The following is a 22486-nucleotide window of genomic DNA, read 5'->3' on the forward strand; positions in this document are numbered from 1 at the left end:
CATTATAGAATATTAAAACAAAACAAAAATCTTTTAAATGAATTACAAACTCGTGTTAAATAGCTAATAGCTTGATAAGATATATACTTACAATTTTACTTATTGCAGCCTGTAAATGTGAAATTACATTAGTTAAGAGTTCTTCCCAAGTCTCAGAGCTCTGCTGCTGACTTCTTTTTGAGGTCAAACAAGAAAGATCTGATAAACCCCCTCAAAATAACTGCAAACATCCTTGCTTTTACATTTTTTGTATTCACAAAAGTAATCTCACAATCGTTGATTAGTGTTTTTAAACCAGCTATGGTGCAGGATAAAACCGATAGCCTGCAGAGGAAGTACTGTCCAACACAGTCTCTCTAACACCCTTCCTCTCTAATCTTAATATCACTAATATCACTATCAACATCAGCTTGTTACTTTATTTCATGTCCTGACGCTCTTACCTGCAGACAGAGTCACAAACAGGATCAGGACTCCGTAGGGCTGCATCATGAGCTTGAATTGTTAATCAGCCTTACAAGAATGAAAGCTTGTGCAAAGCCTTTCTATTTCAGCTTCCGTCTTGCTTTAAGTACTAAAGCATTTGCATATTTGTGACAAAGCCTCCTCCCATGTGACCTCACTGAAAGCGGACCTTAACGAACTTAATTGTTCCTGAGACACTTGGACAAGAAAGAAAAATGTCAGACTGCAGGTATAATTTAGTATTTGTCTAATGATACAGTTATCAAAAGGAGACTTTTAGAAGAACTGATTGGGAATCATTGTGAGTCCTATGGTTGGTGCTGATGGAGAGGATCCAAATGCAGAACAGAAACATCAAGACAGATGCAGACTTGACCACAAGCTTTATTTAAAGTCAGGAACTGAAAATGCAGCAGAGCTGCAAAAAACAACCCAAAGTTGAAACAATCAAACAGACTTTCAAGAATTCCAAGAGGGTTGCAACAGCAAGAATCTGCTAAGGAGTGAGTTTAACCAAGGGAAATATATATGGAGGAGTACAAATGAGCAAGTGATTGCAGCTGTGGCTGATTAGGTGGAGACAGGTGTTCAGTGGAACTAAGGACTAAAACAGGGGAACTGAAGATAACTGGCAACAATCAGAACAAAACTCTGAAAAACAATATAAAGCAGAAGCTCAGACAAAATATCAACTAAGAGGAACAGAGAGCAACCGATAAACCATTGAAATCTACATGACAGGGATAATTGAAAACACAGAGGTCAAAGAAAATACCAACAAGAACCCACAAAAGAGTAAAGCAAAGAGCTAAGTTAAAACATAAAAAGGACCAGAAATGCAAAATCCCAAAAAATGCAGAGTAACTACAAACAAAAAAGACAAATACAAACAGAGTCAATCCTAATTTAAACCAATGACTAAATAACATAAACGAGAAAACAAAACAGAAACACAACAGAAAAAAACAAAGGCACGAAAAAACAAGTCCAAACTAAGAAAATCCACAAACCTTAACAGCAGGTACGTGCTTATGTCAATGGAACTGACGAATCATAGGTAACTGTACTTTCAGATGAGGGCAAGCCACCTTAACGAGAAACTCTAAATAAGCAGAAGCATATTGAATCTATTTGTCCACCTACTGGAGACTCCACCTCCACCATGGAGAAGTGTCCATGAGATTTGAAAGAGAAGAAAACTGTGCAGAAAAGTCCTGTTGCTGCTGCAAATATACAAAAATCCAAGCATCATTAGAATATTCTTTAATCTCTTGCCTTAACAAAGACATTTATGCTGCCTTCCACATGTTTTACAGACGCTTCAGACGATGAGCTGCTCCAAGCCTTGTCTATACATCTTATTCCCTTCATTCTGATGAAGTTGATAAAATATCTTATACATTTATTTTCATTTCTTTTTACACAAATACGATCTGGCCTTTGAGGCTTGAATAGGATTGTGACTTGTCCGGGTCACTTCACCAACCCAGGACTGGTCTTTCCTTTTGGCTGAATGCTGTGAAGGGTTTTTATGCATGGAAAATGTCCTGCTACTTTCTACCAACACTTTACATGGATGCTAAGCTTTTTTTTTTTTATTTTGCCAAGCTGACCAGAATATATTGCCTTTTCTCAGAATTTTCCACACGCTTGAGCAGGTCACTCCTTTGTTGTGGCTATCTCTTTAATGGATCAGTTTGGTATTTGCAGCCTAAATATATTGAGAACCCCATTGACTGCATGTTGTTGGTTTACAACAACAGCTTCCAAATGTAAATTCTACTCTAGAAATTAACTTTGGACCTTTTAACTACTTAACTGGTGAATAAATGCTGAAGACTTATTCCAAACCTGTCCATTGAACAGCTTTCGAGTCATATGTCTTACTGGCCCCTACTTATTCAAGACGTGAGATTCCAAAACCCTTCCATAAGTTTATACGCGAAAAGTCTCAAATTAAAGCTTAGAGTGTGCAGGGCAAAACAATATTCATTATGTAACATTTCCTTGTTGAGGTCAGGAGTTAAAATCAAGCCGGAGTACCCGCAGAGAACCCATGCATACACGGGGAGAACATGCAAACTCCCCAACCTGGAACCCTCTTGCTGTGAGGCAATGGTGCTAACCACCACACCACTGTGCAGCCCCTAAATGTACATGTCTGGGGAATTTTATAGGACTTAACATGTCCGCAGCAATGAGTACAGTTTGTCATACCATTGGTTTATTCTTTTAGTTAGTTGATATAATCTTTAAACAACGTTTTTTAATTGTATTTCATTTTGAACACTTGGAGCTTCCACAGACTATATAAGACATAAACCAATTGATGACTAGAATAATTAAAAAGACTGGGGCGGTGTGGTGGTGTGCTATTAGCGCTGTCACCTCACAGCAAGAAAGCTTCCTGGCTCGAATCCCAGGTGGGTCCTTTCTGAGTGGAGTTTCTATGTTGTCCACGTGGGTTCTCTCTGTGTACTCTGGCTTTCTCCCACCATCCAAAAAAAGAGGTTAGTTGGTGATTCTGAACTGGCCTTTGGAGTGAGTGTGCATGGTTTTTTGTCTCTGTGCGGCCCTGTGATGCCCTGTGATGCCCATGCAGGGTGCACCCTGCCCCTCGCTCAGAAGCATCTCAGATAGGCTCCAGCCACCTGAATTGGATTCGGTGGGTATAGAAAATGGATGGGTGAAACTGCCAGAAATTTGCATTATGTTACAACTTGAACTGAAAACTTGTTTACTTTATTTATTTATATTTTCAATTTCAATCTATTTCATACTTCAAATATATATTTAAAAAAACATCTTTATATGTCTATGGCCACACCGCTGTCCACTTGGTGGCGGTAATGCGCCTTCAAGTTGATTTGCCAATCGCCGGTGAATCTAAAAGAAGAAGAAGAAGCGGAAGACGAAGAAGAAGGTGTATTATTGGCTCATTGGCTCCCCTGCGTTATTTACGTTCCTCGTGACGTCATCATACGCGCCACTATGTTTTGAAACGCCGGGCAGCTTCGGCCAAAGCCTTGTATTGCATTGGCTGCATACGCGCAGGTTTTAAAGTTTTAAGGATGTATTCAGTGTAAGCACAGATTAAACATGCCAAAGTCTGTGAAAAAGTCCGGCACCACGCAGACCTCCATTAGCAGGTACTTCGGAGGACTGAGCGGCAGCGGCAGCAGTACTCGGTATGGGATAAACCAAAATCCCGCTGAGCACCAGCTTTCAAGCGGCAAGGTGAGGTGTGCTTCACTAAATAAATCCCACATGTCAGATTTGCATTACTCGCTGAACCTGAACGGCATTTGTGCTGCAGCAGAGACTTTCCGCTGGTGATGATGTTGGGTTGCCATCAAAGCGAGCTAAGCTTTCTCTAACAGACCAGCCGCTGGAAGGTCTGAGTGACCCTGCAGCCTGTCAGAGTGTTAAAGGTCAGTGTGTAGGTCTAAAAGCAAGAAAATCCTCCAAACCCTCATGCTACTCTCCACACAGATTTGTGGTATTCCTCATGAAAAAACAACAACTTAACAGCTGGTATTTTTATCTCCTCTCCTCAGAGTCAGAGCTCACCTCAAGCAGAGGAGGAGGAAGCCTCTGCTCCTCCACTTTGGAAAGGTTGAAAGGCTTCACCTGTGTGGCTGAGCGTAGCGTCAAGCAGAGTGATGCCCAGGAAGAAACAAAGAAAGGTGGTGCGAGCAGTAAAGACCAGAGAAGCAGGGCAATACCTGCTTGTGGAGTTCCAGACCAACACACCTCTACATACAAAATGCAACAGGAAGAGGAGGAGTGTGAGGATGAAGAGGGGGATATCAAAGAGACTGAAGATTTAGGACTGGCTGCTAAGAAACGGGTAAATACAAATAAAAAATAGTGAAATTCTGGTATGGTATCACCCCAACTGTTTTTAGTGTCCATTTAAGAGGTGAACTCTACTTGTCCACAGTGTACTACCAGGCTGACATTTCTTTTATGGGAATCTTTCATCCTTTACTTGGCAAAGTCTGTAACAGAGATGACCTTTGGTTTACTGTCTTTCACTAAACAAAGTTTGATGTGTTTGTCTGCTGTCACTTATGTTCTGTATGATTTAGTTTCGGCAAAGCGGTTTAAAGCGTCATACTCTGTCCCCTCTGTGACCTTAACTGTAGCCATCATTTGACACTGAGAAAGCCTTCCTGTGCTCTGACTCAGTGGTGACGCCATGTCCCCAGCGTTTACACTGTAAGAGCCTCTAAACAACAGCCGAGAGTTGACTTCCTGAAACACACAACTGATGTGTGTCTGTTTGTAAATGTTTTTTTTTTTTTTAATTTTCTTTATCTCGCAGGCTCTCTGCTTGTCCCAGTTTGCCAAGTCAGGAGGAAGGGCGGCAGAGCTGATTCCCCCATCAGACTCCAGCGCTGCCTCCAGACGCTCAAAGTGCATGTACACTCCGCTGGAGCAGCAGGTCATCCAGCTCAAACAGCAGCATAAGGATGCCTTGTTGGCTGTTGAGTGTGGTTACAAGTACAGGTTCTTTGGAGGGGATGCGGAGGTGAGAAACGAAAAGTGTCTCTCTATATTGCACGAGGAAATTGTTTTAATTCAAACTATTCTTAGTGTTTGTTTGTTTTTTTTAACTGAAATTTTACGATCCAACTTTGATTAATTTACGGTTAAAATACCTTTCCAGACATTGTAAACTGGTTGATTTGACAATTCTCTTTAAGTCTCTTTGGTTTTTGTTAGGTTTTGATTGTTGGAGCAAAGAAAATATTCAAACCGAAATCTGTACTTCAAACACCTTGCTTTTTGAGAAAGAGAGCCCATTGGGGGAAAGAAAAGAGCTGTGGACTTTTATGCCATCTTTGTGTTTGAACAGATTGCTGCAAAGGAGCTCAATATCATCTGTCATCTGGATCACAACTTCATGACGTGCAGCATCCCCGCACACCGCCTGTTTGTTCATGTCAGGCGTTTGGTTTCTCATGGACACAAGGTATTACATACATCTTTTATGTTGCTACTGTTCACCTTGTAAAGTTGTTAAGATGCTCCAGCTGTTTCTTTGCCCACATTTTGTCTTTCATTTTTAGGTCGGTGTGGTTAAGCAGACAGAGACATCTGCGATTAAGGCTTCAGGGGCCAATAGAAACGCTCTGTTCGCTCGTCAGCTAAGTGCTCTGTACACCAAGTCCACTCTGGTGGGGGAGGGTATCCTTACTTAGAGTGAATGTGTCCTTAAAACAGATTTTCTATCTATATGTGTCTGACGTGGTTTCCTTGACAGTTTTTCAGATGTAAACCCCGTCTGCAGACTTGCGGCTGTGGGGGAGGAGGGGGGCGGTGACGTAGTGTCTGACCCTCCTGACAGCTTCCTGCTGTGCATCAGTGAGAACTGGGACAAGCTGAGGAAGCAGCTCACTGTGGGGCTCGTGGTGAGTCTGACTGCATAGCAAGTTGCCTGATTCCTGCATTCATTTTGAAGGAAATTATTATTTTTTTTTAAAGTTATTTAGACTTTCGACTAAGAGGAAATTGTTTCGTACCAGCTACTCTGTATCTGAAAGTTGTACCTGAAAATAAGAATAAGAAAAACAAACAGAAGAAGTCTGTAGTAGGGTCTGTGATGTTCCAGCCGGTGATGGCAGAACAACAGCCAACACGGTAGTGGTAATGCATGGTAATGCATCATCGATGTTAATCAAAGCTGCAAAAGGATCAGCCTCTTTTTAAGATAAACTGTGTTTGTCACACATAGAACGACTTTTTATTGTATTTTTGTATATATTTTAAAAACATGTCCTGTGGATCACTAGTTTGCTTGAATCTCCTCTCATGTTGAGCCATAATGCTGTTCGTGAAGATGAATTAGGCAAACGTGTCAGTGGGCATCTAAAAAATGCACCAAAAGCTTAAATCTATAATTTGTTGATTTGTTCGAACCTTTGTTTGTAATTAGAAGATTTATCAGAGACATGTGAGGGTGTCAAGGTTGTGTAATGGGATTATTGTGTTAGACTGCAAAGAACTTTGGTCTTTCAGCATCTAGAGAGCTGAATATTGTGAAAAGATTCAGGAAAACTGGGGAGGAATCTCGGACGGCACCGCCGGGCAGCACGGGGTCGGGAGTACCTTGGAAAACCATTTTCACTCAACAGCCTACTGCTGCATCCACTTCAGTTACCTGGAATTATATCATGCAAGGAGGAAGTCATTCATCCACTCCATATATCAATGGATTTTTCTGGACAGAAGCTCATCTCAGATTGACAGAAAGACAGAGGACGCATGTTCTGGGCTGAGATGAGTCTACGTTTTAAGTGCATTTGGAGAAAAATGATTATTTCAGCAGGATAATGCCTGTGTGTGTGTGAGACTGACTGACTGGCTTGGCTGCTGTTCAGATATGTCAAACATTGGAAAATGAGCAGAGCTTTATGAAGAGAAGAATCTTGCAGCAACAACGATGGTCGGCTGAGCAACCAAAAATTCAGCAGGAACAGACACCGATTCCTCTGCGAAACAAATAACTTATTTCGGTGCCTAAATAAAAAGAGTAATTTAAAGAAAAGAGTGGTTTAACACAACGGTAAACATCCCTCTCTTTTCTAACTTTTTTTTTTTTTGGAAGATTTGAATTTTGTTTACAGACAAATTGAAGTTGTGAAAAGACAAAAAAATGCATCCCTTTGTTCTCGTGTCCTCAATCAATAAATGATAGAATTATGTTTTTGTTGCATTTTCGCAAACTTCTAGAAATAGGTTTCATACATGTGCAATCTTTGGAAATGTGAGACATTTAATCACTTCAGTGAGGCATAATTAACTCTCCTTTTGACATTTGCTGTCATTTAGATCAATTTGATTAAGTCCTCTATTTGGTCGTTTTTAACCTGCTACATTAGTAAAAAAAAGATGAACCCATTGCTTTTTATTTATTTTTTAGTCCATTAAAAAGTCTCAGTTGAAACGTTGTTTATTTGAAATGTATTTATCATAGGCTTCTAAATACCATACTATAAAGTTGTATTGAGGTCACTGAGCCCTGACGAGGAGAACAAAGGGATTCTTTAGCAATAAATACAAATGAATGTTGGTCCCAATAGTGTTGGAAAGGTTAATCTCCTAATGATGAATAATTAGCAACTAATTGCTAACCATTGAGCTGAAGCTTTACAGGTTAGAAGGAAAGCGTCTCACATTAAACGTAGGAAAAAACCTTTAAAGCGTTTGTTATGGGAAAGGATTATTTTGTTGGAGGGTAACATTAAGCTTCAGACCAAGGGATCCCTCTGGCCATCAGGCTGTACAACAGCTCGCAGTGATGGTACTTCTGCTACGGTCACTTTAAATTTTCAAATAGTTTATAGTTGTACAAAACATTTATAGCTGTACAAAATATTTACATTTATAGATCTACAAACCATTTTATTTCTACAGTTACTTCTTAGTTCTTTAATAGTTTTTGTATAGACCCTAATGTATGTTGATTGTATGTTATGTCACTTTTTTGCTACTGGATGCTCGAATTTCCTTCTGGATCAATAAAGTATCTATTGATCTATTAATCTATCTATCGATCGATTGATCAATCGCCACTGCAAACAAAAATATTCACTGTTTAAAATCACTTCTCATGCATGTGTTTCTCAAATGCAGGCAGTTCAGCCCAGCACCGGAGACATGCTTCTGGACTGTTTCCCCGACGGTCCGTCTCGCTCTGAGTTGGAGAGCCGCATCCTAAAGATCAACCCTGTGGAGATTTTGGTGGCCTCGGACCTTTCAGAACAAACTCGGAGACTCCTGCTCAGTATCAGTAATGCCAGGTAATCTGCCGCCGGGGCACCAGGGGGCAATATCTGTCTATTTATGGCACAGTGTATGTGTTATTATTTTTCTCATCGTTTTTATTGGAAGAGCTTATGTTTGCGTTTACAAAACTGTTTGCGTTTGAGAGTTTAATTTGAGGTCTCAGTCAGTTGTTGTGTCTGGAGCTCTCTGGGCTCAGACTGGATGAGGAAATCAATGCGTGTTCACTGAGTGGTTATGAAATACTTATCCTCAGCACTCAGGGTTAAAACCGCAGGCCTCAGCAGGTCGGACCTATTTCAGTAGTTCCTTAAGCTGATGAATTGTAGTTATTTATTTATTTATTTATTTACAAAGGAAAATTTTAGACGATTTATCATTTATTTCATGTGTCAAATATTAGACATTAGGTTTAAATCTATGATAATTGACATAATGATGTTTAAAAATGAGATTACATGTGCCAGTAAAAGGATTTCTTAGTTAGAAAAAGATAAATCCTGACTGGTGTTTACAGAAAATATGCTCACATTGTCTTTACCAGGACAAAGAGACATTCTGAGCGATGAAATTGGCCACAAAATGGAAAATGATATACAAGTAGAGGTGAAACATTGAAAGAGTTTCTTTGAATGAAGTAACCGTTGTTAGGTTTAAAGGGATGCTCCCATACCTTTTCTATTCTAAACATTTAAACGGGTTTTGTTTGCTGCAGACGTTGAAAAGATTGAATTTTAATGTGTTTTAATGTGTTTTTTTAAATTTTATTTAAGTGAAATAGCTGCAGCCTTGTTTGCCCTTTAGTATTGAGGTCTCTCATGCGCACCAGCAACTAGTTGCTCTTTTTGTCCACTTGTTGGTTGCGCCTCAGTACAAAAATACATTCCGATGTAAAACACAGAGGTAATTCTGTCCTTAAATGGCTGTGACTTGTGAAGTTTCAGTATTTTGTTTGTTTAACTCAAGCTGCTTTAGGCCCATGTTGGCTTCAGATAATCTTTGGAATCTACTTTATTGTTTTCTGCAGAACAAGACTGAATTTTTTGCCCCATTTTTTTTACATTGAAAGGGCATCTGATCTGTTAATAGCCAGTATGAAAAGAAGGAAATTATGTCAGCTTACGCTCTCTTTTGCAAAATTGGACTTCCATTGAACATGCTCGGGCTGTGTGAACTGCGAGATCAAGAAGAGTGGGTGGAGAAAAAGTGCCCTTTGCTCATTAGCCAACTGACAACACAGACAGCGACAGTGACTTTGACCTGATATATATTCCACAAACCTGTTGCCTTGTGCCACGCTGCCTTTCAGTCTTGAGCTGCCTGTTCACACCAGCAGGAACGGCGTCCTCTGGGGGCTGCGCGTGATTGCATTATGCTGTGAAAATGAAATGAGAGAGTGCGAGGGAGTGGATTTGATTAGAAGGCAGTGGTTGGATAAATGGAAAAATGTCTGCCACTTCCTACCTCTTTTGTCTTTGACTCCTTGACGGCGCACATTTCTCATCACCGTTTTCTCTAATTCCGGCGGCTTTTTTCATTAGAGCATCGGTTTCAATTTCAGTTCTGAAAATTTGACTCATTTCTATTCATTCCTCTCCTTTCAGCTTTGTCTCAGACATTTTAAAGCTGTTTCACATTCAAAGTACAGTAAGCCTTCAAATCTGTTTTTGTTTTAAATAGAAAAATGCTCTGTTGTACTGCAGCTGAACTGAAGGGATGATACCTGGATGCATAACTGAGTCTGAAATAGAACTGTTGATGTATAACAACATTGACTGTTGTTAGAATTAAAGTAATTTGACTCCCAATTGTTTAAAGAACATTAAAGCAAGACCCACCCAGGAGAGCTTTTAAAACTGGGGATTTTTGTGGCTGCTTTACGTCAGCGTGTCGGTGTCTCTGTCTCTGGGGTGGGCTGACGAGACAAGACCCCTGGCAACGGTTTTTTGTGTCCATGGAGCAGCGGGTAATGAGTCCCCATGAGATTGGTTGTAGCTAGGTGCTGTATTAGTGGCTTCACACATCCAGAGCTCAGAGGCAGGAGTCAGGATCAGAGGTTGAGAAGCTCACTGGTTGCTGCTGTTGCTGATGTTCATGTTTTCCCCAGATTTAGATTTGGTTACCAAAATGTTTAAGAATTTGTCAGAATTCAAAGTAAACACAAGAAACGAAGAAACCTACTCGTGTTTTAAAAGTTTGTGTGGCTTAATTTTCACCCTGAAGCAGTAGGTGCTAATTTAGGACCTTAAGCTGTCCTGCAGATTACCCTCTGATCTCTGGGTAGCAACGTGTCATGTTTAACCTTTAGCATTTCTGCTTTTGATTAATTTGGTCCCCATCACACCGCTCCCAGCATTTACAACATGTGACATATTTTCCTGGTTGCTCATAATAGTTCCTGTCTGGGGGAATAGTTTTCATTACACTTAATGAGATTGATGCACACGCTCTTCTGAAAACAGATCATATGTTTGCTCATAAAAGGTGCTTGAACAAGATATAGCCATGCTAGTGGCTATATGGATGACATTGTAGATCAGTTCAGCACTTATGTATGGAGTTTAGAATCTGTGGAAGACATAAATGCAGTGACCATGACGTCACCTGTTAGTCTGTGGACTGCAGTTTGGAAGCTTTCAGTTTGTCTTTGTCGTCTTCATGTGTAGGGGTCTTCATGAAGTCTAAGTTCTGATTAAAAATGACAGTAGCTTCACACATGGACGTGCACAAAAAGACTTTTAATGCTTGCTTTTTCCTGTCAGGACTCACTAACATGGGGTCATAAGACAGATATGCACTCTGCCATATTGGGTTGCTCCAGACAAAAGTTTCCGAACATGGATGATCGGTGGCTATATATTCGTCCTGAAATGTTGTGCTTCAAAAATAGTGGACAGAAACAAAACAACATGTTTTACATTTCGAACATCTTACATTACATTTCAAACTCTTGCAAAGATGTTTACCCAAGTTTATTAGGTCCATGTCATACAGTTATGCAATAAACTAATAAGTCCTCACATTTAGCTTGGTTACATGCACAGTTGAGTGGAGCTGCAGTCAGAGCTTGATTTAGCCGGTTTACTGGATCACTTTGTCCTTGTCCCAGAATCCACGCATGGGAAGAGAATGGACCCAACAGTGCTGTGGACTGTATTAAAAAAAAACCGAACTTTTAAGACGAGCTGCTGCGTCTAGATTTTCCTGTGGGAGATCGTTATGCATCTGTACATACGATTGTCTTCAGGTGACCTGAATGGTGATTTTGTCACATGACACAGCAGGTATAAAATCCAGATTTTATTAGAGCAGATTGACAGTTTGGAAACACCGGAGGGAACTGAAAGTTGACATTGTAGTCTTAATGTGCTTATTGTCGGTCACACAGTATGCATTTATACTTTACTGTTTTTACAATAAAATGTGAAAAGATTTGGCGCTTTGGAGCATGTGAGGAGCATCTCGGCCCATTTGAGTCCAGTTAAGTGTATACATGCCTCTTGTGTAACTTGTTCCAAAACTACAGATGAATACCAAACGCTTTGATGATCTCTTCACTTTTCATCTGATTTGAGTAGGAATTTAATTATGAATGAAAGGTTTTAAGAACTGTTGGTTGGATTTCTGTGACATTTATGGTTCAGAGAGGATACAGCCTTTGATCTCATGATGTTTCCTCTTATGCAACCATCACACCAAAGATTTGAATTGTCCAGTTCTTGGGTTTATGGCCTGATTTTGGCCTTAATTGTGCTTCCTGCTGACCGTAATTATTTACATAAATTTCTCCCAGCATCCACCTTTGTAGTTTCCTGTGAATATCAAAATGGGCCTGGGTGTTGCAGAACTGCAACACTGCAGCGCTGTCCCTGGATCAATAAGTGCAATTGTAGCTGTTCTTATAAACCCCTTAATATGGTTGAATTGACCGGTTAAATGATTAATGGTCCCAGTTTCATTTCTAGCAAAATATGCCATCTATTGATCACTTTTATGGGCTCTTTGCTCCTGGTCTGAGGCTGAAGTGAAATATGATGATTATTCCATGTGTTTGTGTGTGTGTGTGTATAGGCATTAAGAAACAGAAGAAAGAAAATGCTCAAACATTGCGTCCAGATCCACGTGTTTGCCTTGGTTGCCCTGGCAACAACAGAGCAGATGAAGCAACAGAGTCCTTGAGAGCAGCATTGCCGAGAGAGTGGATATGGCAATAGAGAGATGCGATGGTGCACCAGGGAAATGCAGGGGAAATGTGTTTTTTTTTTTTTTTTTTTATGTGTGTGACTGAGGCTTGTGTGTGTGTCTGAAGGGTCTACTTTAACAAAGGCATCGCTGGAGCGTGCAGTGTGGCTTTGTCTGCTTCTTTTTTTTATTACTGTGGAGAAGATGAACAGGCATAATATGTATTTTCTCTATTTGTGGTTTCAGTAGAGTCACAAGCATCACCGAGTTCTTGGATCAATCCCATCATCTGGTGTTGATGATGAGTAAAGTTTGTTGTGGTTGTTTATGTTGTTGCACTCCAGCGCTCAGGCCGACGACCGAGTGAGAGTCGAGCAGAGGGACAGCGCTCAGTTTGAGTTTGCCTCTGCAATGAACACGGTCACCGAATTCTACTGCCACTCTCAGGAGAAAGGTGTGCTTGTTGTTTTTTCCCGTGCATGCCTCTTTTCATTTTGGGCTTTTTACCCCACATTCACCTCAGTTACACACATCCTGTTATTGAATCTATGACAGCTATTCAGCTGGATGAGTCTGAGGCGTGGGCCCATGACTCATGGCTGTGTTTTCATTTGAAACCTCTAATACGATTATGTGTCTGTGTTCTCCAGACTCGCGCTCTCTGTCGAGCGTCGCATCCTTTGAGAGCCCCGTGATCTGCTGCCTTGGGCCGCTCATCCAGTACCTCCAAGATTTTAACTTGGAACGAGTTCTAAGAAGTGAAAGGTACATGAGAAGAAATGTCACAAGTAACAAGTGTAATCATCCGGTGTTCTTAACGGCTGTTATAACACCCTGTTGAGACAAAGTGGGATTCAGCAGTGCTGCTGGAGTGAGTGTGGAGAACTGAAGGTTGATTATGCTCATGCTTTTTAGGTTTACTCTTGGGCTTGGAAAGACGTAGTAGGGCATTACAAAATACTGGCTTCAGAAAAAGCACTATTAATGGTGTCTTTGTTGATACCAAGAAGCATCTTTACCTGCTGGCACACCTAATGACCTAATCTGTAAGGTTAGAAAAGAAATTGGGTGAAAAGCGATCGGGGAAAGAATGGTGTCAGTATTCACCGTCTACAAAATTTTACCTTGACTTTTAAACTTTTCAACCCAAGACCTCCACGGTCTGGATATTTCTAAATGTTTATCTTTGTGTTCCCATGCAGTGTAGAAAAGTAAAAGCAATTTAAAAAAAAACCCCAAAAAACTGCCTTTTACGCTTTTCACAAATAAATAATTGATCTAAAAGGTTTTTCAACGTTTTGAGTTGAACTCTATTTCTGGAAGCTCATAAGGCAGTGCACTGCACTTCTGGAACAAACAACTTGTTTCCCCACAGGACACAGGTAATCTTGTAGTAGAATGAGAGAGTTTGGGATTGTGCACCTGAGCCACAGATGACTTTTTGTTCGAAAGAACTGCTTTAACCTGAGTTGCATTAAAAAAAAAACAACAAAAAAACCAACATTCACATTGATAGTTTTATTATTATTTTCTTCTTCATGCAGCTCATTCCGGCGCCTGTCTTGTGAGTCAGAGGGTATGACCCTCAGTGCCTCTACTCTCAGGAACCTGGAAATACTCAAGAATCAGGTGAATTCACATCTCAACCAGCAGTCTCAGGCATTGATTCGGTACAACAATGGGTGACCTCTGTTGGAAAGATAAATCCTTAACGCCATGCTGAATAATTCTTTAGTGTCACCCTGTCTTTGGATTTGGCCTTTCCTAGAGAGACTTAATCATTAAAAGCTGTCTAACTATGTCTGATCTACATGCTGCATTCTCATTTGCTTTTTATTTCTCCTGGTCAGATTCTGAAACCTGAATATTTTAGCTTTCACTCGGTTAAATTGAGTCTCAAGCTTTAGTTTTTTCACTTAACTAACCTGTGTTTAAGTTTCAAGTCTATAGCTCTGATACGCTGGTGATTATTTATCTAATTCACCTCAGAATGAAAACACCTTGAGTTGACTGACTCGTTTGCTTTATTGTTTATTGTCCAGGTAGAAATGTCATGCAGCTAACCAGGTAGATGAACACCTTCCAGTTTCAATAAAATACCATCTTTCACCATCTTTTCTCTGATCAAAACAAATGTTTAATTACTTTAAGCTTAGTTCAAGCATCCTCATTTGACAGCTTGGACTGCATCATCGGTTCACCACTTCAATGAATTTGCCTCACAATGATGTAGACGTCAACGTGTTTTGTTTCTGTTGTGTGTGCCTGCTCCATTACAGACAGACGGACACGTGAAGGGAAGTCTGTTGTGGGTGCTGGACCACACTCGCACTGCGTTTGGAAGGAGGCTGATGAGGAAGTGGGTGAGCCAGCCCCTCACAGACCTGCTGTGAGTTTTAGGATACTTCTGACTGTCACCACTGAATCAGCTTCATTCTCACTTACCATCTTTATGTTTCTCAGTGGCACAGTGTGAATGTGAATACTGGTTTGTCTACTTTGCGAGTCTCTCTGGGCCACAGGACCAGAGTGAGGGCATTTCCTTGCCCTGAAGCAGGCAGCACTTATGCTGCTTTCACACCATATGGGATGACTGGTTGAGATGGGAAAGATTCACATTTTTATAATAACTGCAAGTGTCCACGTCATTAAATGCTTGTGGGAGTGTAGAGTAATAATGATATCCATTAACTTCGGGTTTAATTACTTGGAACAGCACCCACAGGCAGATGTAAGGTTCCCACCACATTATATTTAAGCTCTGATACAGTATATTTGTATGAAGTAACTCCACAGAATTAAACCTATTTGTTGGTTTTGGTGCGATTCTAGATAGAAGGGATGAAAGTGAAGGCCATTTGTTTTTGCTTTTTACATTATTGCATTCGGTCAGATCTTACTTGAGCTCACCAAACACTTGAACTCACCTTTGTTATTCAAAGCAGGGGTTACAGGAGACACAGCTCAGCCTCTGTGGCTTAGCTTTGGGCACACTTGATGTCCAAAACCTGTTGCGACTGCAATCTTATTGTTTGATATGAATCCATAACGTAAATGTCAGTACTGTAAACAATGAAAACAAATATCAGGCGCAGTATTTGGTTGATATGATTGTAATTTAGTGGTGTATAATCATTTTAGTCACGGCAGATGTGAAGAACAACATCTGTCTCTGCTTGGCGACCTTCGTGAATGAGCTTTAGGTGCGACTGTTATTAAAAGATACGTTTGCTTCCAATTTTCTTTCCCCCCCCCCCCCCCCCCCCCTTTTTTTGTTTGCCGATATTATTCAATATCACATAGAAATAATAAAAATCTCTTTGAGAAGATGAAGTTCAGAACGCTCACTCATTCCTGCACTCAGCAGCCTGGCTGTGAAAATACCAAAGCTGTTGTATTACATTACCGTTCCACTGCTTTGCAGTTTAATTTTATCATTCATATTATACTTCTGTGTGTGCGCCCTCCTTTTCCCGCAGAGGGATTACAGCCGTGGACTCGGCGCTGCTTTTCAGATTATACAGATAGTTCTTCTGCGAAACTGGAGTAAAATCCAGATTACACTCAGACAGATGAATTCTTTTACACACACGGCTCTCAGACAGAAGCGCACACTGACAATACACGTACATTCTTCAGTGACTGTATTTGTGGTTGTAAACTTTCCTCAGACATCTCTATCGCTCGGTTTAGGGCTGAAAGTGAGCACATGTTATGCTATTACTTTTTACCATGAAGTGATATCTCAACCAAATTTTAAAAAGCATTGACTCTTCTCATTCTTTTCCAAAGGAAATTTAAAAGATGCAAAGAAACAAATATCCATTGCTCTTGTTTTGCACAGTGAGGGCATTAAGGGGCAAATTTTCCCCCCTGGATGTTTCTGATCAGAGTTTGTTTGTAATTCTTCGTCTCTTTAGTTGGAGCCTGTAATTGGAAGTTATCTGCAATACAGGAATCAGGTTAGCTTTGTGTGGCATTTTAACCTCTTTTCAAATAGTTTTTTTTAATCATTGTTGTGAACTCACATCTTCAATCTTTCACCTGGAATGAGAAGGAGTACAGAGCCACAGATTATTTGAAGTAGGAAAAGGAACAGGAAAATTCTGAAAAGTCACTTTAAGAGGCTAAAACCTGGGCTAATCCATAATTCTTCCATGCTTGTCACTGCGGCTGCTACAACCACTTCCTGTCACTAGCAGTGTTACCACTACTTTTACATACAGCAACTGCTGATACTACTGATATTACCATGTATCATTCCTGGCCCAGATGTTTCTGCGACAGCTGCTACCACAACTGAAACTGTACCTGAGGAGTCTAATAATATTGTGGATATTTCAGGTACTACAGAATGTATTTGAACACAACCACTGGTTTGATCATAATTGCTCTCAATATGATAAAACTGCCCGAATTAGGTGGGATAGAACATAGATGATAGACAGAGGCAGAGGAACAGTGGGTTGCAGAAACTTCATGCAGCTTAAAGGCAGATTTGGGGTTTAATGACTTGCACGCACAGCTTATAGTAAAGCACACTGAGGGAAAGCATCATATCTCTTTAAAAGCTTCATTTTTTTTTTTTTATCTCATTTTGTGGCTACTCACATTGCCTGTGTTTTGTGTCAAATTTTTTTTGAAGATCTGACATAATTTAATGTAAGTTTTTTCTTTTTTTGCAATGCACTGCAGGGTGAAGGTTTCACCAGCAAGATGTGTAAAAAAAACAAAGCAAAACCAAACAAAAGCCTCTAATCCCATGTGTGAACAGTGCAGTGAATTCTCAGGAGAATTCGCTGTGAGCGAGTGTGCATGAAGACGTTCGCTTTCAACAAGTCAGGGACTCTTCTCTGTCTACTTGTATGCTGTTTTCTACTTGTTTGTCAATATTACAGAGATATAGACATGGAGTATACAATTGGGGTCACTACAGAAATACTCATGATTATGAGTAACTTGGAATCTCTTCAGCCATACATGAGGGTCTTGAGATAAATAAATAAAAACACACTGCAATTTCTGCAGTGTATGTTTTAGATCATGTCTTTTCACCTGGTCTGCTTTGCCCTGCTGCCACATCAGAGTTTTTCCAGTTGTGTGAATGGAAAACAACAGGTTTGACTTTTTAAGGTGTCCGTGAGGGGGAAAAATGGTTATACTCACGAAAATCAGGAATGTTCAGTAGTTTTTCCACTTTAACCGCAGTCACCTCTTTCAAAGATGCTCCCTGAATTCATGAAAAAGCTAATCGGTGACAATTTTCCAAAAGAATTTCAAATCAAAACTGATTCTGCTTTCCAAAATGACACATTTCTTTTGCTCTTGATGGGAACTAAACATCGTGATTACTTTGTCTCTCTGCCTTCCATCCTGTTTTTGTCTTTTATGTACCTCCTTCTGCCTTTCCGCCTTTTTCTTCCACTTAAACGCAGGTCTATCTCTGAGAGGCAGGATGCTGTGCAGGAAATCATGAACTCGGGCTCCCTCACTTTAAACTCCATCAGATCTCTGCTGTCACACCTGCCAGACCTGGAGAGAGGCATCTGCAGCATATACCACAGAAAGGTGATGGAACACAAATGTACACATCTCATATCCTTAGAATGACATTTATTCAGATATTTTTTCACAAGGTCATATTTTTTTGTGGATTTCTAATAACTCATGTCAAATATTATCAGGCTTGTCTTGCTATCGTAGCTCTGTGGCATGGTGACGGTTGAAAATCGCTGGACAAATCTGACACAGGAGGTGAAAAGCCTCAGTCCTTTTTCCTCAGTTTGCTTAAAATGAAAGAAAGTGTTCTTCCTCACTTCGATTGCTCTGTCTTTTTTATGGCGCTCCTCTTGATTAACACCAGACAGCAGTTGTCTCTGTGGCACTTACCTGATTGTCTGACAGTCTCATTTCCCCATCAGAACATCTAAGAAATGTCACAGGGCTTCATCCTGTGTGTTCATATGAGCTTGGTAACCTTGTCTGTGCTCAAATTTCTGACTCCTTCATTTATTGTTAAAAGAAAATGATCAAATGTCACTGAACACAGACAGATACCAGACAGACGGAGGGGCCTTAATTGCCATTTTACCCATCTGTAGATAAATGTGCCTGTGTGTAATGGCCTGTGTCTCAATGGGTTCATTGACATAATGGGAGGGAGGGCATGCTTATGGTTTCCAGTTGCTGTTTGTTTGCTTTCATAAAAGAGCAACACAGGGTCTGCAGACATGGGGGAGCATTAAAACTGCAGCATGCGATTAATACCAAAACTCCTGACGGTGTGACCCTCATTAACCTGACTGGCAACCATACAGTAAGATCACTAGCTATATTCTCTTCTGAGACATTCCCATGCGGGGCATTGATTAATGATCAATTTGAAATGATTGCAGATTTAATTTTGAATTTGATCTTAAGAGAAAGAAAACAGTTGCTGTGGCTCTTTTAGATTATTGACAGCTATGTATTTATTTATTTATCAATACTGGAGATTAGCAGTTGCTAAAATAGTTGAAAATTACACACATTATTATACAATAATGGCAGCTTTTGCAATTATCTTAGTCAGTGTTTTTCTATTCAACGGTGCATAAACTTTAAACTTTGCCTCTTTGTTCATTTTGCACCAATTAAGAGGGGAAATAAGGGGTAATATGTTCTGAATAAGTCCTCTGTGTAATTACATTCAAGGCCATATTCCATATATTCCTTGAGGCCATATTGTGAAGACTCTGTGGCTACTAATGAGGGGAGTTTGGCTGTCATAGCTCTTTAAACCTGGCTGTCATGTTCAGTGCAGATGAGAATAGTGATGCAATGTCACGGTCGACATAGACATAGGTGTTGGAGAATAAACAGTGTTTGCATGATCTTTCATCACTTTCCACAGAGATGCGCGATGTCAGAACCACCAGTTACTCAGTTACATGCGCTTCAATGAATATCATGCGTATCTCTACGTGCCTTTGTGTGCATGTGTTGCAGTCCTCCACGCAGGAGTTTTACCTCATTAGTAGCAGTCTGTCTCGCTTGGGGCTGGAACTGCAGACTCTGCTCCCAGCTATCCAGTCACAGATGAGCTCGGCGCTGCTCCGAAGTCTCCTCATGGACACTCCTGACCTGCTGGCTCCGGCCCACAGCTTCCTCAAAGTGCTCAACGAGAAGGCAGCCAAGTGAGTGTTCATCAGAACAAAAAAGAGGTGTTGGGAGTTAAATGTGGAAGAACTGAGTGTTTTAACAAGTGGTGGTTACATAAAAGTAACCGTTCCAGCACTGTGGTTAACACAGAGTTAAGCAGAAACTGTACCGCAGTGAATTACTTATAGAAATGTTTTGTGACTACTTTGTGCTCATTATTGTTCACCGTAGAAAATGATCATTTGGATATGATAGACAGCATAGAAGAATTACTTTAAACTTGGGTTCATTTATTGATTTATTTATTTTTTATTAAATTATTTATTTTTTACTTTTAACTGCTAATTTGTGAGAAGTCCTAAAATGGAGATAAACTAGAAGTCATCTTTGGAAGAGCTGAACTTGCAGCAGCATTTGTCAAGAAGTGCATTTGGCATGTTTATATATTACATAAATCAAAATGAGTTATCAGCAGCCACTTTTAATAATCATATGGGATTGCTCAGGTTTATTGAATAGATTTCATATTTGAAATGTTAATATAACTGTAATTAGTTTGATGATTTGTTGGTGAAATAAAGAGAATGATAAGTGCTGAAATAAATGTTCTCTCAAGCCCTTATGTTCATAAATGAATACTTAAATGATTTGGTCAGGGCACAAGTGAAATGCATCACAGTACAACAAACCTGGGCTGAGAAATGCAAGTTGTGGCACAGTGGGTGATGCCTGCTGTCGTTCCACACATTGCACTGTGTGATCAACAGTTGGCACAGAGTAGCAGAGTGAAAGACGTCCAAGTGACACATGAGTTTTTCTTTTCCCTCACCACTTTTCAGTACCGAAGGGTCAGACTGACCAGCAGGCTCTTTTTTTTTCTGAAAATGTCAAGAGGATGCATGGATTTGTTGTGTGAAATGCAACCAGCACCTGTCACATTGAAAGTGTGTATTCCTGCAGGTTGGGGAATAAGACGGAGCTATTTTCCGATCTGTCTGGCTTTCCGGTGCTGCAGGAAAGAACAAAGCAGATCCAGACTGTCCTTGGTGAGATTCAAGAGCACCGCAAAGACATCCGACTGATGCTGAAGGCCCCTGCGCTCGACTACACAACCGTCTCTGGGCAAGAGGTACCAGCTCTGTTTGTGTGTGTGTGTGTGTGGGGAAAAGATGAAAGAAAGGGGGGATCATTTTGATGGGCAATCGGGCGGCAGACTCAGCAGCAGTGATGAGCTGATGTGTTTGTGTGTGTTTGTTTCAGTTTTAATCAAGAATGACACATTGTTTTTTCTACCTGCTGTGATTTATCAAAGACCTTCTCCAACTCTTCCTCTTCTGCCCTCAGTTTCTGATTGAGGTGAAGAACTCATTGTCATCCATTGTTCCACCTGACTGGGTGAAAATCAGCAGGTCAGCAATTGTTGCATGACACAAACACACAATCACAGACAGTTATTAGTTTTATTAGCTTTTTTTTTTAAAAAAAAAAGATCTTTCAATCGTTATCTATGAGGTTTTATTTGCTCAAAAGGAGATTAATGGAAAATTAAGTTAGTGATGGAAATGGTTTGTATTTGTTTATAATTTATCAATGTATGGTCGGAAATTAAATCTTTTCAACTGGTTGGTATTTTAAATTGGCATTAAATGAAATTTCTGAGAAAGGGATGTGGTTTTCTTATCAACTTATTTATATATATATATATGTTTGTGTAGTAATATCAGCAAATTCCAAACTGCAGCCAGGTGAAGCGAAAGGGTGAAATAAGGTTGGTTGCTTAAAAAAGGTAATTTAACTCCACATGTAGTCTCACTGACTCTCTGTAGAGTGTTTAGAATCTTTCAACACTGTCCTTTGGTTTTCATATTTTGGGCTTTCAGTGACTTTTAGGCTGTAAAGTGGTCGGGAAAGAGTGAGGTTACAAGAAGGTGTTACATGCTGTAAATAACCGCAGGTCATAACTTAAAACAGTTGAAACACCTTAACTTATCTTAAAAACTTAACTTAAAACACTCGCCAGGCTCCAGGCTACTGTATGTGTTTGTCACTGAGGCACACTTGTTTTGGATCAATAAACATCTTACACTGGCATAATCTTGACATCAGTCAACGATGTCAGAGTTTAGATTAGATGCGTACCGTATCAGTTTCAGTATATTTGAGCTGTACAGTATTTATTCATTGGAAACGGAGCAGAGAGCCACTGAAAGTTTTCCTCGACTGAAAAGATTTTTTCGCTCGTTTGAATTATACGGTTTCATTTTTACCAAGTGGTTCCTCTCAGCTATTCCAATCACCACCGTGAGGAATTTTTGTAAGTGTCTTCCCTTTTCCGAACCGTTTCCAACAACCATCTCCAAGATTCTTCTGTGCAGTAAACCAACAGACACATCAGCGTAACACTTAGAGGACACCCCTGCATTGTTTTGCCGGGCGTTGCCACCTATGCTTTGGTGTTTGTGTACAATTGTCATTTAGCAGAAGAAATGCCTCTTCACAACTGAAAATGGTTCTGTCACCTATGTGCATGCCGTGTTCTCATTTCAAGACACTCTATCGTGAATTATGGTTTATGGTTTAAACAGTTGTGGTGAAGAGATTTCCACAACAAGGGTTTGCAAGACAAGTCAAAGAGTTAAAAGAGAGGACTGGAAAGGTTTCTATATTCGTGTTGTCAAATGGCACAAGTTGTCAAAATTAAGCCCCAGGCCTGCACGGGTTTCCAAAAGTTGTTGTTAATTTAGAAAAAGCGCCACAAAAGTGTGGGTACCTGTCTATAATGTGCATATGTGTGTATAGGTGTGTGTCCACGGTGAGAGGAAAGCAACACACGGGTCAGCTGAAAGAAGAATGACAACTTTTATACACACATACACACACACACACACTGGATGGAAAGCAACATGTC

At 40.2% G+C, this 22486-nt stretch overlaps 1 protein-coding gene across 4 annotated transcripts in view; it reads left to right on the forward strand.

Annotated features, from left to right (window-relative positions):
- Positions 1-3413: 3413 nt before the first annotated feature.
- Positions 3414-22486, forward strand: part of msh3 (mutS homolog 3 (E. coli)) — a 42223-nt gene continuing 23150 nt past the window's right edge. For 3 of the 4 annotated variants that reach the window (XM_072387621.1, XM_072387623.1, XM_072387624.1), the window contains exons 1-16: positions 3414-3702; positions 3782-3896; positions 4023-4315; positions 4793-4999; positions 5327-5443; positions 5541-5658; positions 5743-5882; positions 8107-8273; positions 12783-12892; positions 13089-13203; positions 13983-14067; positions 14718-14827; positions 17874-18006; positions 19426-19613; positions 20539-20707; positions 20923-20987. In XM_072387621.1, the coding sequence (XP_072243722.1) occupies positions 3565-3702; positions 3782-3896; positions 4023-4315; positions 4793-4999; positions 5327-5443; positions 5541-5658; positions 5743-5882; positions 8107-8273; positions 12783-12892; positions 13089-13203; positions 13983-14067; positions 14718-14827; positions 17874-18006; positions 19426-19613; positions 20539-20707; positions 20923-20987 (2270 nt within the window). In that variant the 5' untranslated portion in view covers positions 3414-3564. The remainder of the gene's footprint in view (positions 3703-3781; positions 3897-4022; positions 4316-4792; positions 5000-5326; positions 5444-5540; positions 5659-5742; positions 5883-8106; positions 8274-12782; positions 12893-13088; positions 13204-13982; positions 14068-14717; positions 14828-17873; positions 18007-19425; positions 19614-20538; positions 20708-20922; positions 20988-22486) is intronic. The other variant, XM_072387622.1, reaches the window with a different exon arrangement.

Source organism: Leuresthes tenuis, unplaced genomic scaffold, assembly GCF_036924035.1.
Source record: "Leuresthes tenuis unplaced genomic scaffold, fLeuTen1.0.hap1 SCAF_6, whole genome shotgun sequence".
In the NCBI taxonomy this organism is placed as follows: domain Eukaryota; kingdom Metazoa; phylum Chordata; class Actinopteri; order Atheriniformes; family Atherinopsidae; genus Leuresthes; species Leuresthes tenuis.